This window comes from Megascapheus bottae, chromosome X, assembly GCF_031878675.1.
Source record: "Megascapheus bottae isolate mThoBot1 chromosome X, mThoBot2.hap1, whole genome shotgun sequence".
Taxonomy (NCBI): Eukaryota; Metazoa; Chordata; class Mammalia; order Rodentia; family Geomyidae; genus Megascapheus; species Megascapheus bottae.
In genome coordinates this window covers 73426528-73448766 of record NC_143547.1, presented here as the reverse complement: position 1 = coordinate 73448766, position 22239 = coordinate 73426528, and the positions used below count along the sequence as shown (strand labels likewise).

The following is a 22239-nucleotide window of genomic DNA, read 5'->3' as shown; positions in this document are numbered from 1 at the left end:
AGAAAAAGAACCCAAGGACAGTGCTCAGGCCCTGAGTCCAAGCCCAGGACTGGAAAAAAAAACAACCAAAAAATATCTATATGAAGCAAAACAGCACTCCAAGGTGTCCATAGTGAAAGAGCTCAAGATAATGAAGCACGTGTGCCCTTGACCCTCACCAACATTCCTGAAAGGTACAGAGAGTAAAGTACAGGCCCTCTCCTCCTCTCCCCCTTACATCCTCCTCCCCTTCTCCCTCTCCAAGTGCCTGAAACTTTCACCGAGGAAACTGTTAACAAGTGCAAACCAAACAGAAGCAAGTGCTGATAGGTTGCACTTTTCCCTAGGTGTTCACAATGAATGGACTTCCATGGCTGATTTCTAAGAGTTGCTGTTTCTTTGTCTTTCTGTACATGTGCTCGAGGGAACTAGGATCATCATAAAACATGTGAACTTAGCCTTCTCAGTTCTCAGCTTCAAAATTTAAAGGAACGGCCTGATTTTTCTACCATGCATAGGAGAGTTTCCCATGGCAGGGCCAGGGTGGGGTACTCCCATTCCTTGGTTGTAAAGTCACATGACACCAGTCCTAAAACACTGCAGTTTCACAGGGTCTTCCTCTAGTCAGCAGTGGCTTAGAAGTTAGAACACCAGTCTGTAAAGACAGGTAACCAAAACCTGGAAACATAGGAGGCTCTGTCTACTTTTTTTCTGTCCATTTGCTGAAGCAAGGAAAGTCATAGTGAAGACTTTGCTCTAAGCAGGACATTTTCCACTGTAGTGGCACTTGTCCTTCAGCTAAGATACTAGTTCACTTTAAACATGTCTTTCTGGACCTGCGGGTATAGGCCAGAGATACAATACATGCCTACAAGTATACAACCCTGTGGTCCATCCCCAGCATAGAAGAAAAGAAATAAAAATAATGATAAACATTCCTTTCTTCCAGTTCTGTAAGTAGCCCTATATACACTAACAATTATTCCATCTTCTATTATAAAAATGTTAATGAAAAAAGAAAACATAAATTCATGAACCTGTCTCTGTCCACCCCACCCACACAAACCACTTCTTTTAACCTTCTCTCACTTACTCACTGGTTTTCCAAAATACCAATCTCAAGGTAGTTTGTACCATGAGACCCACTAATGCAGAACAGCAAGAAGTCAATCAAAAGGTTCCTGGATCACAAGGGCTCAGTAGCTATGTGCTTATGACCATACAATATGTTTATTGAAATGATGGGGGAAAAACAGGTTCCTGGAAAGCCACATTTCCTGCCATGGATCCACCTCCAACTGCTTCAGAAAGGGCTGGGTAGGGCCAAGGGCATGGCCTAGTGGTAGAGTGCTTACCTAACATGTAGGAAGCCCTGGGTTTGATTCCTCGGCACCATATTCATAGAAAAAGCTGGAAGTGGTGCTGTGGCTCAATTGCTAGAACATTAGCCTTGAGAAAACTCAAGGACAGTGTGCAGTCCCTGAGTTCAAGCCCCAGAGGACTGGCAAAATAAAATAAAATAAATGTTTATAAAGTGACTTAAAGTAACTTTCATCCTACCTCCACAAAGTTGTCCTTACGCTTCCAATAGCCAAGCAACCCACCTGTAGTCCCCAGAAAGTACCTTTTGTGCTCCTTTCATAGCTTCATAGAAGCATTATTTTTGCCTTCTTCATGACACAAAGATGTCCTGGAAAATTTCTTAGTTGAGCTTCATTTTTTTGTTTGTAGCACTGAGGTTTGAAATCAGAATATTGAACTCAAGGCCTCTTGCTTTCTAAGCTGGTGCTTTTCTCCTGAGTCCATACCTCCAGCCCTGTTTTCCACTGGATACTTTTAAAATAGGATTTTTCTTGCCTCCAGATACATGGCTAAGCTTCTAGCTACTATAGACTATTGTAGGCTTCCTATCATCACTGGGATGACAGGCATGAGCCACTGCATCCAGCTTCCCTCTGTTTCGAATCTTATGGACTTTGCTATCCTGACTGGTCTGGTAGTAGTCCTTCTGTTCTTGTCCTCCCAAAGAGCTAGGACTACAGACATGAGCCACCAGTGCCCAGCTTCTTAGTTAAGATTCTTAAGTCTGCTTTCCTACATCAGATCCTTACCATCCTCTCCCAATATCAAACACTCAAGATCACAGCAACAGCCAGTGATGATGATGATGCCTGTCCTCATTTTCACTGTCAATAGTTGTGGTAGTGGTGATTGTTGACATCAGCATTTCTACCACAGCTAAAATATACCAGTGTACTATGTCTAGACACAGCCTTAAGTGATTTATTAATGTTTTCTCATTTATCTAATGTAATCCTCATAACAACTCTGGTATGTGTATGATTATTCCAATTTATAAACATGACAACACGGTGTAAGACATTAGCTAACTTGCCAAAGTTACATACTAGTAAAAGGATTTGAATCCAGGTCTGAACCCTCTCAAAGCCTATATTCCTTCTTACTCAGTATACCACTGCTGCCTTGAAGTGCACATTAGTAGTATAAGTGCCACTAAAAACTGCTACCATTTACTGAGTATACACAATAGGCCAGGATTTTTGCCCAATGCTTGATTTAAATCTTTTCACTTTTACTACAGCTCTATTTAGTAAATACTATTCAGATTCCCAGTTTACAGATCAGTGAAACTGAGGTTTACAACAGCTAAATAATATTCCCATAGGTACATAATGATGGAGTTCAAACTCAAATTCGGAAACAATCCAATAGTCCTCTCCACTAGGCTGAATGTGCATGCAGAAAAGGAGGCATGACTACTGCTCTGCTTTGTTAGGATTATGGCTGTTTCCTGATTCAGATATACAGAGTCCCAAAAATTTGACAAGTAAACAACAATGTGGAAGCCTGTCTAACTCCTCAGTGTATATGTCAGCAACGTAGGTTTAGTTAATCTAAGAAAAGAGGATCGGACTTCCTTCCTAAAATGTCTCCTCAAACCCATTTTCCCTTGTACAATTTCTGAAGCTAACACCTCACCACCAGCATCTGCTAATGCTCTGCCCAAAACATCTAATAAATGTTTACTCAGGGCTCCCAGAGCCACAGTTAAGGCCTTAATGTGCAGTCTGGCTCTATGCCTTATTTAATCAGCACCTGAATGAAAGGTCTCTTTGCTAGCAACAGCCAGAGCAGAGTCAGCCAGTCTTTCTGCAAACACAGCTGGTCAACTGGCAAAGGCAATTCAACTCACAGGCAGCAAAATAAACCCCAAGGTGACAGCACTGCTGATATGGGGTGAAGATGGTGAAATTGAAAGCATCAGGATGGAATGAAGATGGGCTTGTCCTTCCCCACCCCTGTAAATGACCTCACATGCACAGTGGCCCCAGCTGACACTGTCTCTGCTGAGTATTTTACTTCATCTTCTATTTCTTCATGGCTTTTGCATCTATGTCCTTCCCTCAACACCATCTAACCCAAAACAGGACTCATGCTATAGGATGAATAGACCCTTTAATAAGAGACTCCCAAATCACAAACTTCAGGATCTCAGCCTGGCAAACAGCCCAAGTGCCATGACACACCATGCCTAGACAGGCCCCACCCTATGGAACTAGGGAAGAGCTGAAAAGTAGTCAGAAGAGGCAATCATCCCAAACCCTTCAGATGAACTACTGCATCTAAGTACTTTGGGAGGAGGCTGATATACCTGAAGGTCAGAACACAGGGTGGAAAGACATACGAAGGTCCAGTTATCATAATCAGGCAATGGGAAAGAAGAGACCAAAATCTACCCAAAGAACATAGAAAAGGCTAAGAGCTTAAAAACACTACATGTAAAGTGGTGGCTCATGCCTGTAATCTTAGCTACTCAGGACACTGAGAGCTGAGGATCATGGTTCAAAGCAAGCCCAGGCAGGAAAGTCTGTGAGACTCTTATCTCCCAGTTACCACCAAAAAGCTGTAAGTGGAGCTGTGGCTCAAATGACACAGCTCTAGTTTTAAAGCACAAAAGTTCTGAGATGGGGCCAGGAGCATGGCCTAATGGTAGCATGCTTACCTAGCACGGATGAAGCCCTGGGTTCAATTCCCCAAACCACAAAAAGCCAGAAGTGGTGCTGTGGCTCAAGTGGGAGAGTGCTAGCCTTGAGCAAAAAGTGTTCAAGGACATAGCCCAGGCCCTGAGTTCAAACCCCAGGACTGACAAAAAAAAAGTTCTTAGATGGTGCCCAAGCCCTGAGTTCAAGCTCCATGACTAGCACCAAAAAGGAAAGGAAAAAACTATATGCACATTCACCATAGCTAGGATATAGAACCAACCCAGACGCCCCTTTTTAGATGAATGGATCATGAAGATGTGGCATATTTACACCATATAATTCTATGCTGCCACCAAAAAGAATGGCATTGCCCCATTTGTAAGGAAATGGGAAGACTTGGAAAAAATCATGTTAAGTGAAGTAAGGAACAAAGGAACATAGGCTCAATGGTTTCCCTCATTTATAACAATTATTATATATGGACTGGAAGTTTGGCCTGGTGATAAGAGTGCTTGCCTACCACGCATGAAGGAGCGAGGGAGGGAGGGAGGGAGGGAGGGAATGAGGGATACAGCATCCTATTTTACCAGTTCTACTATGGAACTTACTCAGGACAGCATGTGGGATAACTACAATCTCCATATCCATATTTTCTGTTCCTATAACTCCAGGGCTCTGTGTATCTGTCCTTGAAAGCATGAGTCCTCATTAGTGCAAACTAGAAAATACAATTCTCTATCTTATGCCCAGAATTGAGAGTTCATGGGAATCTACAGTTCTCTTACCAATAGTTCAGGAATGAGAGAGCACTCCTAGAGCCTCACTTGGCTTACAGAGGGAGAAGTAAGAAGAAATGAGCTCCTGATAATAAAATGAAAATGATTCCGAGTTTTGGTTAAGACAATGTAATATAAAAGAGGAAGAGACTCTGTCTTTGCATTCACTGGTTGTCATACCTAGAATTATCTTATTTCCTACATCACCCTCATTTCTTCACACAACTTTATTGAGCCTGTTCTATGCACCAGAACAAATAAAAGAGTCCAAGAGTCTCTATTAACAAAATAGTAATAATAATAACAACAATAATATGTATCCTATAGGAGCCAGTGCATCTCAATTACTTCCTTTAAGAAGCTTTTCTTAAATGCATTAGGAGGGGGCATTCAGATTTATTTCCGACCCATTTCTGGCCTCCAGTGTTGGATACTTACAGGCATTCATAAATGTTTGTTGAATGAATACAAAATGACTAAATCCACATGAGAATTTGAAACCAGTGTATTGGGGCCCAGAGCATATCCTATTGGTAAGAGGGCTTGCCTAGTATACACGAAGCCTTAGGTTCAACTCCTCAGTACCACATACACAGAAAAACCCAGAAGTGGTGCTGTGGCTCAAGAGGTAGTGTGCTAGCCATGAGAATGCCCTGAGTTCAAGCCCCAAGAATGGCAAAAAAAACAGTGTACCATAAAGAGTATAATATTTACATGTATAAAAATTGAAAAATAAAACATGCTGAAGCTGTTTGGGTAAGGGGTAAGAGAAGAAAGGGAAAGTGATATTGGGGAGATGATTGATCAGAATATATTGTATAAATGTGTAGAAGTGTGACAACTTATAACCAATATATGATATATAATACTATAGTGATTTATTAAAAGGAGTAGCAGTTGGGGCAGTGGTTCACATTTGTAATCCTGGCTACTCAGGAGGCTGGGATCTAAGAATTTTGATTTGGAGCCAGCCAGCCCAGGCAGGAAGTGTATGCGATTCTATTTTTTTTTGCCAGTCCTGGGCTTGAGCTCAGGGCCTGAGCACTGTCCTTGGACTTTTCTCAAGGTTAGAGCTCTACCACTTGAGCCTCAGCACCACTTCCGGCTTTTTTCTATGTATGTGGTACCGAGGAATCGAACCTGGGTCTTCATGCATGCTAGGCAAGCACTTTAAACACTAGGCCAAACTCCCGGCCAAGTGTATGAGATTCTTATCTCCAATTAACAACTTAAAAGCCTGAAGTGGAGCTGTGGCTCAAGTGATTGAGTGCTACCCTTGAGTACCAAAGAGCTCTAAGACAGTGCCCAGGCTCTGAGTTCAAGCCCCTGCCCTAGCGCGTGCATACACAAGCGCATGCACGCGCACACACACACATACACGCGCACACACACACACACACACACACACACACACACATACACACACACACACATAGTCACACAGAGGGTTACATACAGAGGGTTAATGTGTAACACTCAAATGTAAACATCTCCTTGTGTTTGCCTATAGATCTTACAAAATGGGAAGGAGGGAGTCTACATGGACACACTTTGCTAAGAAAACTCATGATACTCTGTAGTTCCCTTAAAATCCAGTGCATAATTATTTAAGGACCTCAATCTTTAATTTGGCCCATGCTACTCAATACCCACACAAACCCAACATGTTGCCAGAAGACCCTGAATGCTCACATCAGTTAGAAGAACACCCCATCTAATAGAGCTAATACCCCATCTAATACTTTGGCTACCAGGTAATGTCTCTCAAAGTGGAGCCCGAAGTTTATCAGCATTAGAACCACCAGGGAGTTCATTATAAACACACATTCCCATCCTCTCCCTTGACCTTAGACCACTCTGTGGAGCCTGCTTCCAAGGATCCTCTCAAAAGAAAAGCTTTTCACACACAAAGTCTTGTCATGATTGCTTGGCCATTTATTAGCAAGAGAGAAATATTTAAGAGAAGAAGCCCTCAATGTAATAAAACATAAGGCAGCAAACAAAGTGAGCTGGTGGTATAACTCAGTAGTAAAGTGCTCACTGAGCATGCACAAGGACCTTGCTTCGATCCCTAAGAAAAAAAGACAACAAAAAAGGACTGGAGAAGCTGAGAAATCTTGCTTTTCTTGTGGAGTGTTTCAATGAGACTTGATAACAATGAGCTACCCACTACAACGTACAGGAGGGGAAATATGAATCATGAGTCACTAGCCTAATAACATTCTTTTCATTTATATGATATTAAAGAAGCAAGAAATGAAGGCTGGCATCCCCATATATCTGCCAAGGGATTAAGACTGAAATCCAACAGTGTAATTTCCTAATCTGGATGAAAGCAAGCAGATACTTTGGGCTGAGAATGGGCCTGCGTTCTAATAACCAGCTATCAACGTGTGAGCTAGAGCTGACTGCCTCTCTCCTCTGGCTATTAAAAAAATAGAAAGAAAGAAACGAAAAAACAGTAAGATTGTCTTCCTGGGCATATTACTCAAAGGAGCTATATCTGTGAGCCCTCAGGGGACCACAGACAGGGTCACTAGAGGGAAGAAAAAAAAGGAAAGCAAAGAGTCAACTCCAACAGTCAGTCGTCAGGTCACCATTACCCAAGCAAACATTAAACAATTAGTGTGCCGGTAACACATTGTATTCAGCTCCACAGGGAGTTCCACTACTGTATGGTTTTCCTTATAAAAATTGCTCCAAACAGTGGAGACCAAAGAAACATGCAAAAACAAGCAACCAGGCCAAACACAAGAGTATCTACCTGCATACAAAGGGATTCATTAAAGAGCTGGAGATTGGACCCAGAACCTTTCACTTACAAAGCAGACACTATACCACTCTGCTACCCCCACCCCCTTCCTTAAGACTCTAGGATGTGTTCATAGCAATGGGGAAGAGAAAGAGTTTTATTAGAACGATGAGAATAACTGGAGCCAGGTCAGTATCATATACAAAGGTTTCAGAGAGGAGAATCTTCAGAATTTCCAGAGGATGGAAACTAAAATAAATGCTACAAAAGACTAAGAAGTAGGTGGTAAATCTATGGCAGAAAGACAAAAATCCAAGAAGCCTGTGGATCAGTCACTGAGCTAGAGCCAGCAACATACAGTTATTTTAAAAGTAAACACAATGCTGGCTTGCATTAACAGGTGCACGGCATGAAAAGGCTGAGAAGAAAATTCTTCCTCTCTGTTTGGTGTGGGCTAGACCTCTGGTAAGTATTATGGTGCCCAGTTTTGCATGCTGTGCAGTACAAAGACATGCAGACTTGGCCATGCAGCCATTGGAAGCAATGGTAATGATGGGAAGAATGACTTCAGTAGCTATCAAAAAAGGTAGAAAGGAGGTGAGTCTTGACTGTCTTTGAAGCTCAAGCAAAATGTACTGGTCACCTGCCCAGTCTGATTATCTTTGCCCAGGTTCTCCAGTTAAGTGACCACATTAGTTATTCTAAGGATTAAAATACTTTGTTTCGATGTGACCCATTTCATGGGGATAAAGTAAGGTGCCAGAGCCTAAGTAAGGAAACTGAGTCATAGCCATGCCAGCACTAGCCCCAGTGCTGGGGGCTGGGGGCTTCTCAGCCATCCTGGTGCCTCTGGGGGGTGGAATTCTACACCGAGTGCTGGAAAGACTGAAGTTTTGGTGCTATTCATTAAATGCAGATATGTAGCCCAAGGCGAGCAGGAAGGGTGTGGTTTATGAGAAAAGAGGCCTTGGGGAAAGGTATACATATGGAGATTTAGACTCTGGCCTCAGGTCCTTCAGGTGAGTGAAGGTGAAGCCCCCTCCCCCAGGTAATAGATAGTGCCTGCATCCCTGGAAATGGGTGGACTTGTGGCTGATAGGTTACCAGACCTGTCAGTGCAGTACCTGGGACAGGGAGTTTCCTGTGACCCTGCCCCCAGTCCTGAACCTATTTTTCTGTCATCTGTAGCCTGTTTCCTGGCTGTATTGTGTTTTCTGGCTGCTGGACTTTGAGGCAAGAGTCCACTATGCAGTCACTGGCATTTTTAAAAAGACTCCAGGGCCGGAAATTTGGCAAATGGTAGAGTGCTTGCCTAGTATGCACGAAGATCAGGGTTTAATTCCTTGGTACCACATACACAGAAAAAGGCAGAAGTGGTACTGTGATTCAGTGGTAGAGCTCTATCCTTGAGAAAGCCCAAGGACGGTACTCAGTCCCTGAGTTCAGTCCCCAGGACTGGCAAAAAAAAAAAAAGACTCCAAGATTTGAACCCACAAAGAGTGGTTTCTGTATATTCTTGCCTTATTACAGTGAGGCCATGACAGGAAAAGGTTAAATAATTTGTTCAAGTTCCTGTAGCAAGCCATGGACAAAACAAGCATCCTATTTTAAATCCCAGTGCTGTTTGTGGGTTATTTAATCTACCAATCCACTCCGCCTCTCAATATAATGGATGCCCCCAAAGACTAAGATGGGAAATTTCTCTCCAAATTTCCTTTTGGGGGTAGAAATAAAACAAAGTGAAAAGGAAAGTCATGTCTCAATGCCGAGGCCCATATAAACATCATACACTTGTGTCCCTGGATTGACGACACAGGACACAGTCTATCTGATAAACTGCCAACAGATGGCTGATCCCTCACTGTACCCATTACCTACAGATGCCAATTCCAAGCAGGAAGAGTAATCAGTGCTTTAGACAACAGATGGGGAATGAGGAGGTATATCTGCTCTAATGTCAAGGGGGAAAAGTAGAGAGACTCGTTTTCAACTCCATCAGGTTTTCTCTAAAGGAAATACCATCACATGGTATATGGAACACATCAGTGTGAGTTGCAAAGGATTACCATCAAAAGCTCAAGAGTTACTGAGAATAAGCCAGTCACCACTTTTACCAAGGAGGTAAAACAACAACAACAACAAAAAAACAGGAAACACAAAGCAAGTAATCCATATGTGATGGGGGAAAAAAAATCAAACTTGTAAAATATTATAATGAAGATTTAAAAAAAAAACTAATAACAATGGCTAATTCAAAAAAATAAAAGGATTCAGTATTGCTGGCCAACAAAACAATCTAGTTACTCAGAGCTAAAGGGTCAATAGCATCAATTATTACTTGCCAAGTGTCCAGCTTGGATACAGCCTGTTCTATGTGCACAGACACGGAGGGTTAAATGGCATATGTTGCACCCAGCTAAGTTCAATAGTTAATCAAGAGATGCTGGCACAGACACGCATAAAACCTACAGGAACTGGACAATTAAACAAGGCATTTAAAATGGGATCCTTGGGGCTGGGAGCGTGGCCTACTGGTAGAGTGCTTGCCTAGCAAGAATGAAACCTTGGGTAGCAAATACGCACAAAAATAGTGGAAGTGGCTCTGTGGCTCAAATGGTAGAGCACTAGCCTTGAGAAGATCCAAGGACAGTGGTCAGGCCCTGAGTTCAAGCCCAGGACTGGCAAAAAAATAAAAATAAATGGGATCTTTTAATCAAAACTAAGACAAGCTAACTGGGCTCTAGTTAGGCCCACTACAAGCACAATTAGACAAACTATGTAGTGTTTTTTATCTTGCTATAACAGTCCAGGCTGGTCTCAAACTGCCTAACCCAGTCCAGTTTTCAACTCACCTTGTGCTTCAACCTCCCAGATTCTGGGATTACATGCATACACTACCACTATACCTAGCTGAGAATTTTAACCCTTCCCCTAAAAAACTGCAGATCATTACAAGAATCTCTTCTTGCTTAAGCCTGGGTTCCCTCTCACTGTGGCAGCTCTGATCTAAAGCCACCCACCTATGCCACTAGCTTGGCAGGGATTTTTAATAAGCAGCACAATCACATTCCCTGTTATCCATATCTGCTTCAATCATTAGAAAATGACTGGCCGTGCTTTAAGAAATGATTACTGGTATGTTTGGTAGAGACAATGGATATTTAGCAAGGGGTTTTAACTGTGAAATGCTAACCTTCACACTTGCTAATTGTGAAAACCCCTCAATGTTTTCACCTATGAGATGGTGCTACAGCAATCCTAGAGCCACATCAATCTACAATCCTAGATCTCTGAGAAATCAGAAAAGTCCAAAAAGAAATGCAACGACAGGAATACTAGTCAGGAACCAAATTCAGGCAATTTCTACATTTCCTTATGTTGTTCCAGTTAGAAGTCATGACGAAGGCCTGTGTACAAGGGTTTGGGAATGAATTATGGCCTAGAAACTCACTGATTTCCCTCTAACTACTTAACTAGTTTGGCAATATCAACCCTTGTTACAAACTTACATCTACTCTGAGGAAGAAAGTCTTTCTTCTAAGCCAAAATTGATTTCATCCATTTGGAAGGCACGTATCAAGACACACTGACTAATGCTAAGCAGTCTGTATCCTTCATTTTAGCTCACAGCTTCCTTTTCTCCTCAGGACTTCCTTTCTTTGGTCAGTTGTGGGACTTGAACTCTGGGCCTGGGCGTTGTCCCTGAGCTCTTCAGCTCAAGGCTATTGCCCTACCCCTTGAGCCACAGTACCACTTCCAGTTTTCTGGTCTTTAATTGGAGATAAGAGTCTCATGGACTTTTGAGGGTCTGGGCTGGCTTTGAACCAGATCTCAGGAGACTGAGATCTGAGGATTACAGGCATGAGCCACTGCACCCAGCTTCTCCTTAGGACTTCTAAACTCGATACTTTGCTGCTACATTATACCTTAATTTGGTTAAATCATTTCCAAAGCACTTCTTTATATTATGTCTCCTTTGAAATAGACAAGGTCATAGGAAACATTTTAACATACCTTTCTTCAGGCCTAAGCTGATCTATCTCAACCCCAAATATGATAATGCATATGAGAGTGCTTTATAGACAGTAAAGTGCTAAATAAATGTAAGGTATTATTAACCTCACCTACTCTCATTAGTCATTGCTACAACCTGCCAACCATCTGTTAAATTTTTTAGCACTCACATCAACTTAAGAAAAAATCCATACATTCCTACTTGCAGGGAGGTCATGCAAAGAGTACAGAACTCTGAATTCAAAGGGTAGGTTTCCCCCCCACACACACACACCTTGGGATAGGCCTTGATAGGGCCCATGAATTTCTCTGCATAACTCTGTTCCCTTCCACCGATCTATAATTCTGTGTTTAAGCTAAGGACAAGAGAAAACCCACAGGTGTCGGAAATCATTGCAAAGTCTCCCAAATATCCATCTTAAGTGGCATCATTGACTGCATGTGTAAGGCTTACTAGGAGACACAGGGATCACAACACACAAGGGGACTGAGGTCCACAGAGAAGACACTAGTTTCACATCCATAGAAAAGATATTGGTTTTCTTTTTCCCCAAAACAAGTTAAAAATAAAGCCTTTCGGGCCTGGGAATTTGGCCTAGTAGTAGAGTGCTTGCCTAGCATGCACGAAGACCCAGGTTCGATTCCTCGGTATCACATGCAGAGAAAATAGCCAGCAGTGGTGCTGTGGCTCAAGTGGTAGAGCTCTAGCCTTGAGAAATCCCAAGGACAGTGCTCAGGCCCTGAGCTCAAGGCCCAGGACTGGCAAATAAATAAATAAAACCTTTCAGAAGAGCTCTCTACTGTCCATCAGCTGTTTATGGAGCAAAGAATCAACAGAATGTGTACTGCCAAAAGGCAATAGTGCAGCTCTGCTTCATTTTGCAGATGAGCAAACTGAGGACCAAGAAGTGTTCTTTTCCCAAGCCGTAGAACTCATTAATGCTAGCCTTAGGGCTGCTGAGTCTAAAAGCCTCTTAAATCTTCTCTCTAAAAATCACAGTGCTGCCAGATTTGAAGTCATCACAGCCACAACAGCCCTAGAGACTGAATTTAGTCCTTTGTTGACCTTCTAGATATGTGGTTGCCAGAGCCCTCAAGACCCCTTTGTAGAAGTAGCACCTCTGACCCTCACCACCTGCCACCCTAAAAAAGCACTCCTGTCCAGAGAGCCTCCCACAGCAATGGTTGGGATGTGTTGTTTTTTTTCTGGGTAACAAAAAGCCCATTCATAAACAAGAAAAAGAGGACTGGCTCAAATTTACAGAGAAGGTCTGGCTGGGCCAGCCCTGGTTTCCGGTGAATGGCATCACTTCTCAAAATGTGCTCTCTGAAACAAAAAGACTGCCCATTCCAAATCAGTAACACCTCATCATTTCAAGTGATCCACACTTCCTTCCTACATGTGCATAATGGTAGATACCACAGGTCATTCACCACATTTTACAGATTGGGAAACTGAGGCTAGAGATATGCCATCAAATATTAGGTCCTGGAGACACAGGTCTAGCAAGTCTCTGAGCCATGAGTGAACAGCACAGTGTTCATCTTCCTCTCTTGCATTCCCCCAGGACTGTCCCATCACCAACTCCCACCGTCATGTGGACATTGACAGCCCATCCCAGATGCTAATTTATCTTTTTGATGCACGCAAGTGACCTATCACTGAGCCCTAGTAAGGCAGTAAAATGAAGATAACAATCTCAATCTCCTGCCCCACATAGAATTGTCACAACCCATCTACAAATATAAAAGCAATAAAGCTGCTAATGATATGTTTCTAAATTGTACTTAAATAAAACCCACCCGTTTTCCATAGGCTGAAATCTTAAGATGGTATTACTTTCCTACTTTTCCCTTCTTCTTCCTCCTCCTCCTCCTCCTTCTCCTCGTCCTCCTCCTCCTTCTCCTCCTCCTCCTCCTCTTCATCTTCCTCCAGTAATTGTACTATTTCTCTGCACAGGCAGAGAAAAGCAGTTTCATTCCATCTTCACCCAGATTATTTTTTCTGTATCTGGAAACTTCTCTTTTCAATCCCTTTTTTGTTTTCCATAACATAGCTAATGTCTAGAAGTTTGAGAGATAAAGAAATCAGCACTATGAACCTAAAGGAATGATACGATGGAAAGATTCCAAAGATTAAGGACATACCCTTTCATCATAGATAAGAGGTAGAGATCACCAGCTCCACATTCCCCAGCTAGCCTGTGATCTGGTCTAGAGAGCTTCTAGTAGGAGTTTGGGGTTGTTCTAGCACCTGAGAACTCAATGAAAGGCCTCTCTTACCCTAAGATCACAAATTCCCAAGTGAAATTCATGAAGAGAAACCTATGAACATTTCCCTAAAATACCACTGTGAAGACAAGGAAGCTTATGTGACCACGTCCCAAGAAGGAATAGCACTAGGCCCTTGGGAAATTAACTACTAGAAAAAGCACGAGTGCCCAACCATGGGCCACTTAAGTGATTCAGAAAGGGCACCTGGTTGGGGCTGGACTTCCTGCTTGGGGAACGCCAGGCAAGGGCAGCGCTGGGAAGGGAGGAGGGGCCTGCACGCAGCCTTTGTAGGCTTCAGACACAAGCTTCTTCACCTTCACTGTGGCGCTGACACTTGGTGCAAAAGTGAAAAACAAGGAAATCTGAAATTAGCACAAAGGCAGCCACTAATTGGAAAATCATTTTTCAGGGTCCCATTTTCCATGAGGATGAAGGAAGTGTCTCTAGAGTATGGAGTGCCCTGAGCACACACAATGAGTCTTATCACTTAGGCTACCCAGGAAAAAGGCAACAGACTCACATGCATCATGGTGACCAGGTGACAGGGGTTGAGCAGGTAGATGACGGTCCTGGTGGCGAACTTAAAGCCCACCTCTACCCCGAAGGTCAGGCACAGGGCTACTAAGAGCAGATTCTTGCTCAAGCTCTCCTTGCCTTCCTCAGGCCGCTGGGTCACCTGGTGTGGCTGGCTGCCACGGCCACCCCTACCGTCCTCCGTCTGCCTCAGGATGTGCCGCAGGGCCACCAGGATCTCCAACAGAGCCAGGGTCAGGACCACCACACTTTCCAGCAGCCGTTGCTGCCAAGAGAGGAAGGCAGCACAGTCGGGGCCCCCATTGCCTGCAAAACTGGGGTCCACGCCCCCATAGAGCCAGTCCAGGAGACTTTGGTAGCTATACCGGGACATGATGCAAAGTGGCTCTTAACCACCGTGCGGGAAACAAGAGCGAGATAGAACACGAGCCCAGGTCACCTGGGTACATGTAAGGAGGGCACCTCCCAAACCCCCTTCTGGACACCGGGGCGCCTAGAGCAAGGGACGGGAAGCTACACGCGAGGCCCGGGTAAAGTGCTGGATCTAACTTGTCCCCACGGCTTTCTGGGGAGCCCCCTGCGCTTCTCCAGTGGCCACCAACGAGGCAGGGTTGAAAGGAGCCGTTGGCCAATCTAAAAGGAAGGAGAGGAAAAAAAAAAAAAGGTCTCAAAGAGGCAATTGCAAAGGGAATTAACGAAGCAGGGAGGGGTAACTAGCAAGGGGGGAGGAAAGGGGAACTGGGGTAGTGGCAAAGCAAGCAGGGGTCACGGAAGCCAGACGCCGAGGGGATGTGGGTGGGGGCCGAGGGGATCCCCGCACAGCCGAGTGTGCAAAGCGGGAAGGGCTAAGGAGGCCAATGGGGTGAGATCGAGGGGACACACGGAGGCTAGGAGAGGAGCTGGTAGAGCTGGGGCAGGCGGGGAGGGCGACAGGGATGGCAGGGTCGCTAGACTGCACGTCTCACGCACTGCTCAGAGGGATCGCTTACTCCTGCAACCGCGTGGCCGTCTCTGTCCCCAGCTAGCAACTTCGCCGCGGACTGCCCCTCCAGCCAATTTAGAGCCGTCTCGGTCGGTCCAGCCTCCCGTCCCTGGGTACACCCCCGAGCCCCCAGCTCCACCCTCGGACCCAGACGCACGCCCGCCCAGGCAGCACCACCCACCGCCCACCGCTCGCCCGGGACCAGCCCCCCTCTCGCAGTCAGCAGCAGCAGGAGGAAGCGGAGATAGAGGGCGGGAGGCTGGGCCAGCCGGGGGCCGGGCTAGAGCGGCCCCCACCCTCTGCCTCGGTGTGTCGCTTCATCTTCCCGCGCCTCCAACCCCGACTCCAGGGACGGGCCGCCGCGCCCCGTGGGGGCTGCACTCACCCGCAGTTCGACCCAGCGGCCCAGGCTTGCGCTGGATTACTCGGTTCCTTGCACTCTCGGCACCCCAGCGCTCCGTTCCTCTGGCGGCAGCGGCCACAGCCACCACTGCCTCCTCCGCCTGCGTATCGGGCTCCACCTCCCAGTCTTCCTCCCCCCCCAACAGCAATGGAGCTGGCTTCCTCCTTCTTGCCCTCCCTCTCTCCTCCCTCTCGGTGCCACCTCCCACCCCACCCCCCCTTGTCCCCTCCCAGCGTCCTGTTCAACCTCCCTACCCCCTTCCCACTAGTCCTCAGGCCACCACAACCCCGCCTTGCCTGCCCTGCAGGGTCTCTTCCGCACTCCCCCCACCCCTCCTCCCTTCACACCTCCCTCCCAGCCTCCTCTACCCGCCCCCCCCCCCAGTTGCTACCCTCGGGAGACTCAATCTCCGCCTCTTTCTCGTCCTCCTCCTCCTTCTCCTGGCCTGCCTCGTCTTGTCTCCTGCACTCTGAGCCTGCAGGCGTTCACGACCGCCCTACCCTTCTTCGCCACTGTGACACAACTCGCCTCCCTGAGGGGAAAGCCTGGTTAACCGACTCCGCCTCCTGTGTCCCGCTTTTCCAGCCACTTCTTTGGATACTGGACACATAGTAGGAACTTAGCAATCCTCACGAACTTCTTACAGAATGCCGAAGACTGGCGAGTGTGCAGGGCTGTAGCTGGGCAAGCTTGGTGTGTTAGGGTATTGCCAAGGCTGGCCTTCTCTACCCATCCCCATTTATTTTTTTCTGCTGCCAAATGGTAGGTTCACTTAAGACTATAAAAGTGAAGGTGTTATCTCCCACCCTTCTTAGTAATGCCCCCTCCCCCACTTCAGTGCCTGGGCTTCCTTTTCCTGTTCCTCTTCCATCTAGCTCGAGTTTGCTGTTTTTCTTTCTACTTCCAGCCACACTGCCCACTGCTGCCTAGTCCTCTACCACTCCCTCTCCCCCCCCCCTTCTGTCATGCCTTTAGTGGAAGACTAGCAGGACTGAAAGCAGCTTCCCCTGACCTCTTTCCCTCCTCCCTCCCTGGAACAGAGCAGCTGCTTGCTAAACCCACACGTGGAAAGGGCAGCCAGGACAATGTGAGTGCTGTCCAGGAGAAGGGTCCCTTCTTCACTACTGCTTTCCACCCATCCACTGGGTTTGCTTTCGTTTCAGACAAGGAAACAGGGAAATTACTGCCTAGGAATCTACCTCATGCCGATTTCATATTTATTGAAGATTCACATTAAGAATAAACAGCAAAACCCTATTAGGCACCTTGCATAGGAAACACTTGAAGATATTGGCGGCCAACTAACTTCAAAACATAAAATATAATCAGGCCATTACTCGCCCACCCTTTCCAAGTCTACCTTTTTTTTTTCTGGCAAAGCAAGGTACCCTTGTCTAACTCTAAGCTTTGTGCAGCATCTACCATATGTATGATAGTCTTTAGGTGCTAATTAAGAAAGAACAGCAACAAAGAAGAAATAATTCAGAGGCTCACTTTTTTGTTCTCCTTAGATGTTTCAGTAAGTCCTCAGCAACATAACAGTCGGAGCTCCTGGCAATGGCATGTAGCTGGAGACCTCAATTGCTATTTTCCAAGAAGTAAGAATGAGACAATAGCATTAGGTAATTACTTCATTAATCCCACCATGCTGATCTCCAGTTGGCAATGTAACCTAACCACTCCCCAGTTTGCAAAATGAATGTCTTTCATGAGTAGACCTACCCCAAATCTCTTACCTGAGCCCCAAGTTCACAGAATAGCAAAATGTTTTTAGGACTTAGATTCTAATTTGTCCTATTTATGCCAGTTTTTTGCTGGGTCACCTTGCACAATTTACACAACCTCTCAGTATCTCTATTTCCTACTTAATAATTGAAAGTATTGTCTGCTTCATCTGCTTTGTAGGGTTATGCACATTTAAGTGAGTTGAATGTTAGAGAACATTACATAGTATCTTCTGCATACAAAGTGGCTACTAAATGCTACCTGTTGTTAGATAATGTGTACATTTGCAAGTAAGCTTATGTATATTGACACACACACACACACACACACACACACACACACACAAATTCAATCTGAATAACCAATCCTACCCAACCTTCAAAGCCCACAGACAATCATACTCTTCTATATTCCCCACATGGTTTTCAAAGCTCCCACCACTACAATGTCTATAGCACTTATTGCCCGCTCTACTCATTTTATTCTGAATCAAATACTGTCTTCCATTTTCTCTCTTTGTGAACCCTGACTTCCAGCTGTTTGAAAGCAGGGGAAGGGTCTGAATCTTTTCTAATACCCCCTCCAACATACATAGAAAACATTAAATAAACACTAGAAAATGGTCCCATAGTTACCTAAAAGACAAGACAGAACTGAACCCAAATGGTGTGTTATTTTAGAGATGAAGAAAACTTCAGACAACTGCCCTGATCATTGGTTTGCTGGGATACAGGCCAGAGTCTTTTTGACTACAAACATTAACAAAAATAAATGAACTTTGCTTTTTAAGGAGAACTTTGTTACATACAGTAAAAAGGGAAACCTGTCTCAGTTCAGAGAGACCTTAGAGATGTTCTCGCTGGCAAATTGAAGGAACTGGACTAGACCTAGTCTCTAAGATACCTGTTGGGTAATATGGTTTCTATGAACTCACCCTTTCCGTCTTTTCATCCCATCCTTGATTGAATCTGCTTTTTAAATGTTTTGATATGGTCCAAAGCTTTGAACTCAGGGCCTTGGGCTTCCTAGGCAGGAGCTCTACTACTTGACATATATACCTCCAGCCCTTGTTTGAATCTTAACCCAGCAAACTGATCTATAGGCTTAGTCATATGAGTCACTTCCCTTGTGGAAAAAATGTCCTAAATATTTTTGCTCAAAAGTGCTTTCCCAGTTCTAAACCCAAGTGATCTCCTGTGGTGTGTTGTGGAGAATGAAAAATCAGAAATTATTATTTCTATATACCGTGAACAATCTAAGAGCCCAGAAAAGTGAAGTAACCTGCCCAAGATCACACAAATTATTGGGAGAGCAATGACCAGGATGTGAAGTTGAAATCTGTGGCCCAGTGTTTTTCTAACTGGCTAGAGCCAATGGTTTGTCTTTAATTTGGCCATCTAACCTTTACTCATCCTGCAGTTTTATTACTGCCTTCTTATCCACAATAGAACCTGAAAGTCAAGCTAGGTCCTGGTGGCTCATGCCTGTAATCCTAGCTACTCAGGAGGCTAAGATCTGAGAAATAAGGTCCAAACCAGCCCTGGCAGTAAACTCCCATGATGCCCTTATCTCCAACTAACCACCAGAAAACTTGAAGTGGAACTGTGGCTCAAAGTGATGGAGCACTACCCTTGAGCAAAAAAGCATAGGAACAGTTCTCATAGCCTGAGTTCAAACGCCTTGATAGACAAAAAAAAAATAAAGAAAGAAAAGAAATGAAACTGAAAGTCAGATGCCTATATGAGCTCCCACAAAGCAAAAACAATACACAATCCCAATATTATATGAAATGTTATCAGTAAAAATATACTGCATGAGTATGGTAGAAAATGAAGACAGGCCTTTATCTTGATCTTACTGCTCACTGCTTTTCCCCCTCCCATTCATTCAACTGGAGCATTCATTCCAGACATATTCACCAAACCTCTATTATATATGTAAGAACATGGCAGACAAACACATAGGCAATTCCTGCCCTGAAGGAGCTTTAAATCCAGCTGGGACAGAATCAGAAACTTACATAACAATACAAAATGGGATATAACCCCTAGCCAAATTTGTGTGGCCAAATGAGTGGAGAAAAATTCACTGGGAGTCAGCTACTACCCCAGAGTCAATCAAAAGTCAATTGTTAGGACAAAGATCAGCTTGACTGATACCCAAGAGGTGTATTGACTCAGAGGAAGGAGGAAGCCTCCTGTGGTAGTGGCTATACTGAGTCTATGTTTTTTTGCCAGTCCTGGGGTTTGAACTCTTTATCTGGTTGTTGTTACACTGTATATACATATGAAAACACTCAGAGAGATATACACTTTAGAGTTGTGCATCATGGTTTGTAGAAGTTATACATCAATTGTTAAGGAGTTCGGAAAAAAGAAAAAAAATCCCCCCAGGAGCTGAAATCACCAGGGCTATTATGGGAAAAGAGCAGCCATTTGAAGATTTAAATAAATGCAATCTAGTAGTTCTCAGAACTGGTACTTGAAAATTCTCTGAGTAGCCTTTTAGAAATATTGAGTTTGGGTCTAAAGGTATAGCTCAAAGTGGTAAAGGACCTGCCTAACAAACACCATGTCCTGAATTCAAACCCCAGTACCACCACCCAAAGAAAAATAATGAGTCTTGGGGTACATGCCAGGCCAAAACAATCAGAAATTCCAAAAGCGATGACTTAAAGTGGGGATAGTTTTAAGTCAAGATTGAAAAATACTACAGGTTTAGTCACTAGGGTGATCAAACAAGATAGACTATCTCACTTAAGCCCCATGACAATACAGCTCTGAGGGGTAAGTTGTAGATATTTTACAGATATTACAGGTATTTTACAAATATTACATGTATTTTACAGATGAGAAAGATGGAAGCCCAAGTGATACTTCCTGTGTATGCCAAAGATGAGATTCATCTGAGATCTGTTAGCTCCAAACGTAGTGACCTGAGCCCATATACAACATTGAGTGTCATCACCCCCATCACTTGGAGAAGACAGTAAAACTTTTCCTTTTATAGTTAGCTCAGAGATTTCATTGTAGTAACAAAAAACATGCTCCATATCTGATATGACTAATTCAATCAACTTATCAATCTTCTCTATACTCACCATCAAAATTGAGTAGAGAATGCCCTGCCTAAACCTTAATGTAACCCAGAATGACCACCACCACTCTCCAACTCCTTCTGTCATCCTTTAAGCCCAGGCTATACCAGGCTTTAGCCCTGAATGCTCAATCTTTGTGGGCTACTCCAAATTTATAGATCTTTCCCCCCATTTTTCCCTTATCTTTTATTTCCCTTTTTGTTTAAACAGGGTTTTTGTTTGTTTGTTTGAGTAATTTTTATTTTTTTTATTTTTTGGCCAGTCTGGGGCTTGAGCTCAGGGCCTGAGCACTGTCCTTGGACTTTTCTCAAGGCTAGAGCTCTACCACTTGAGCCTCAGCACCACTTCTGGCAATTTTCCATGTATATTGTACTGAGGAATTGAGCCCGGGTCTTTGTACATGCTAGGCAAGCACTCTACCACTAGGCCAAACTCCCAGCCCTAAACAGGTTTGTTTTTTTTTTAATGTATTTTTATTATATGTTTTCTTAGTCCTGGGGCTTGAACTCAGGGCCTGGGCACTGTTCTTTAGCACTTTTTCTTAAGATTTGTGTTCTGCCACTTGAGCCACAACAGTACTGCATGCATGCTAGGGAGGGATTCTACCACTAGGCCACACTTCCAGGCCCATTAGACAGGGTTTGTTATGTTACACAGGCTGGTCTGGAACTGACAGTTCTCTTGCATCTTAAGTAGTGGGATTATAGGCTTGCACTACAAAATCTGGGTTAAATTTTGTAGCTTTCCCAAGTCCATTACTGCATGTGATCTCTTCCCATGGTAGAAACTCTATGACTATTTTAAATGGGTTTAGTGCTATTGATGCAGCTTTTACTCTTTCTCTTCACTCTGCTTTGAGCTTGAGGCAATGATAACTTGAGTTGCTGAAAGATGCAGAGTTCTTTAATCACAGCTGTGATAGCTGGGGATATATGTGCACAGCATGTGGGGCCCTGATTTCATTCCCCAATGCAAGGAAAAATACCATGAGATATAGAGAATCACAAAGCTTGCATTCTATTTCCTGGCTTGATTTTTACTGATTTTTTTATGGGTATGGGGCTTGAACTCTGGGTCTGGGGACTATCCCTGAGCTCTTCAGCTTAAGGCTATCACCCTACCCCTTGAGCCACAGCTCTACTTCTGGTTTTCTTTTTTTTCTTTTAATTCATGGCCCAGGCACTGCCATTGGTCTTTCTCAAGGCAATCTCTTTACCACTTGAGCCACAGCCCCACTTCCAGCTTTTTCTGTGTTTATGGTACATACATATGAATATGGTACCAAGGAATTGAACCCAGGGCTTTGTTCATGCTAGGCAAGCACTCTACCACATCGCCATGCTCCTGGGCCCTCAATCTTCTCAAGAGAGTTTCCTAGTATTTGATGGGTGTTTTTTTGTTTTTTGTTTTTTGTTTTTTGCTTCAGTGTGTTTAGATGGATGACTTCTGCTAGAAATGCATGATGCTCTGGTGGCAAAAATGAATGGACACACAAGAGATATAGGTGATTTGGTCAAGGCAAGTTACTTTTATGCAAAAGGGTGCAGTACCATAAATCTACCCAGAGCAAGGTAGGCAAACAATGCAAGGCAGTTTGCTAGGCTTTTATCCCAATCCAAACTGTTCTTCTTCCTTATCAAGGAGTTAAGCTCACATCTAAGTACAAATGTTTACCAAAGTTGGAGAGGGGGCCTTTCTT

At 44.2% G+C, this 22239-nt stretch overlaps 1 protein-coding gene across 3 annotated transcripts in view; it reads right to left on the bottom strand.

Moving 5' to 3' along the window:
- Tmem164 (transmembrane protein 164) overlaps positions 1-15849 on the bottom strand; it is a 162183-nt gene extending 146334 nt beyond the window's left edge. The window contains exons 1-2 of one of the 3 annotated variants that reach the window (XM_090325660.1): positions 15323-15449; positions 14320-14966 (exon numbers count right to left, since the gene is read on the bottom strand). In XM_090325660.1, the coding sequence (XP_090181786.1) occupies positions 14320-14706 (387 nt within the window). In that variant the 5' untranslated portion in view covers positions 14707-14966; positions 15323-15449. Of the gene's footprint in view, positions 1-14319; positions 14967-15322; positions 15450-15700 lie in introns of those variants that run through there. The other 2 variants (XM_090325662.1, XM_090325661.1) reach the window with 2 other exon arrangements.
- Positions 15850-22239: the final 6390 nt, after the last annotated feature.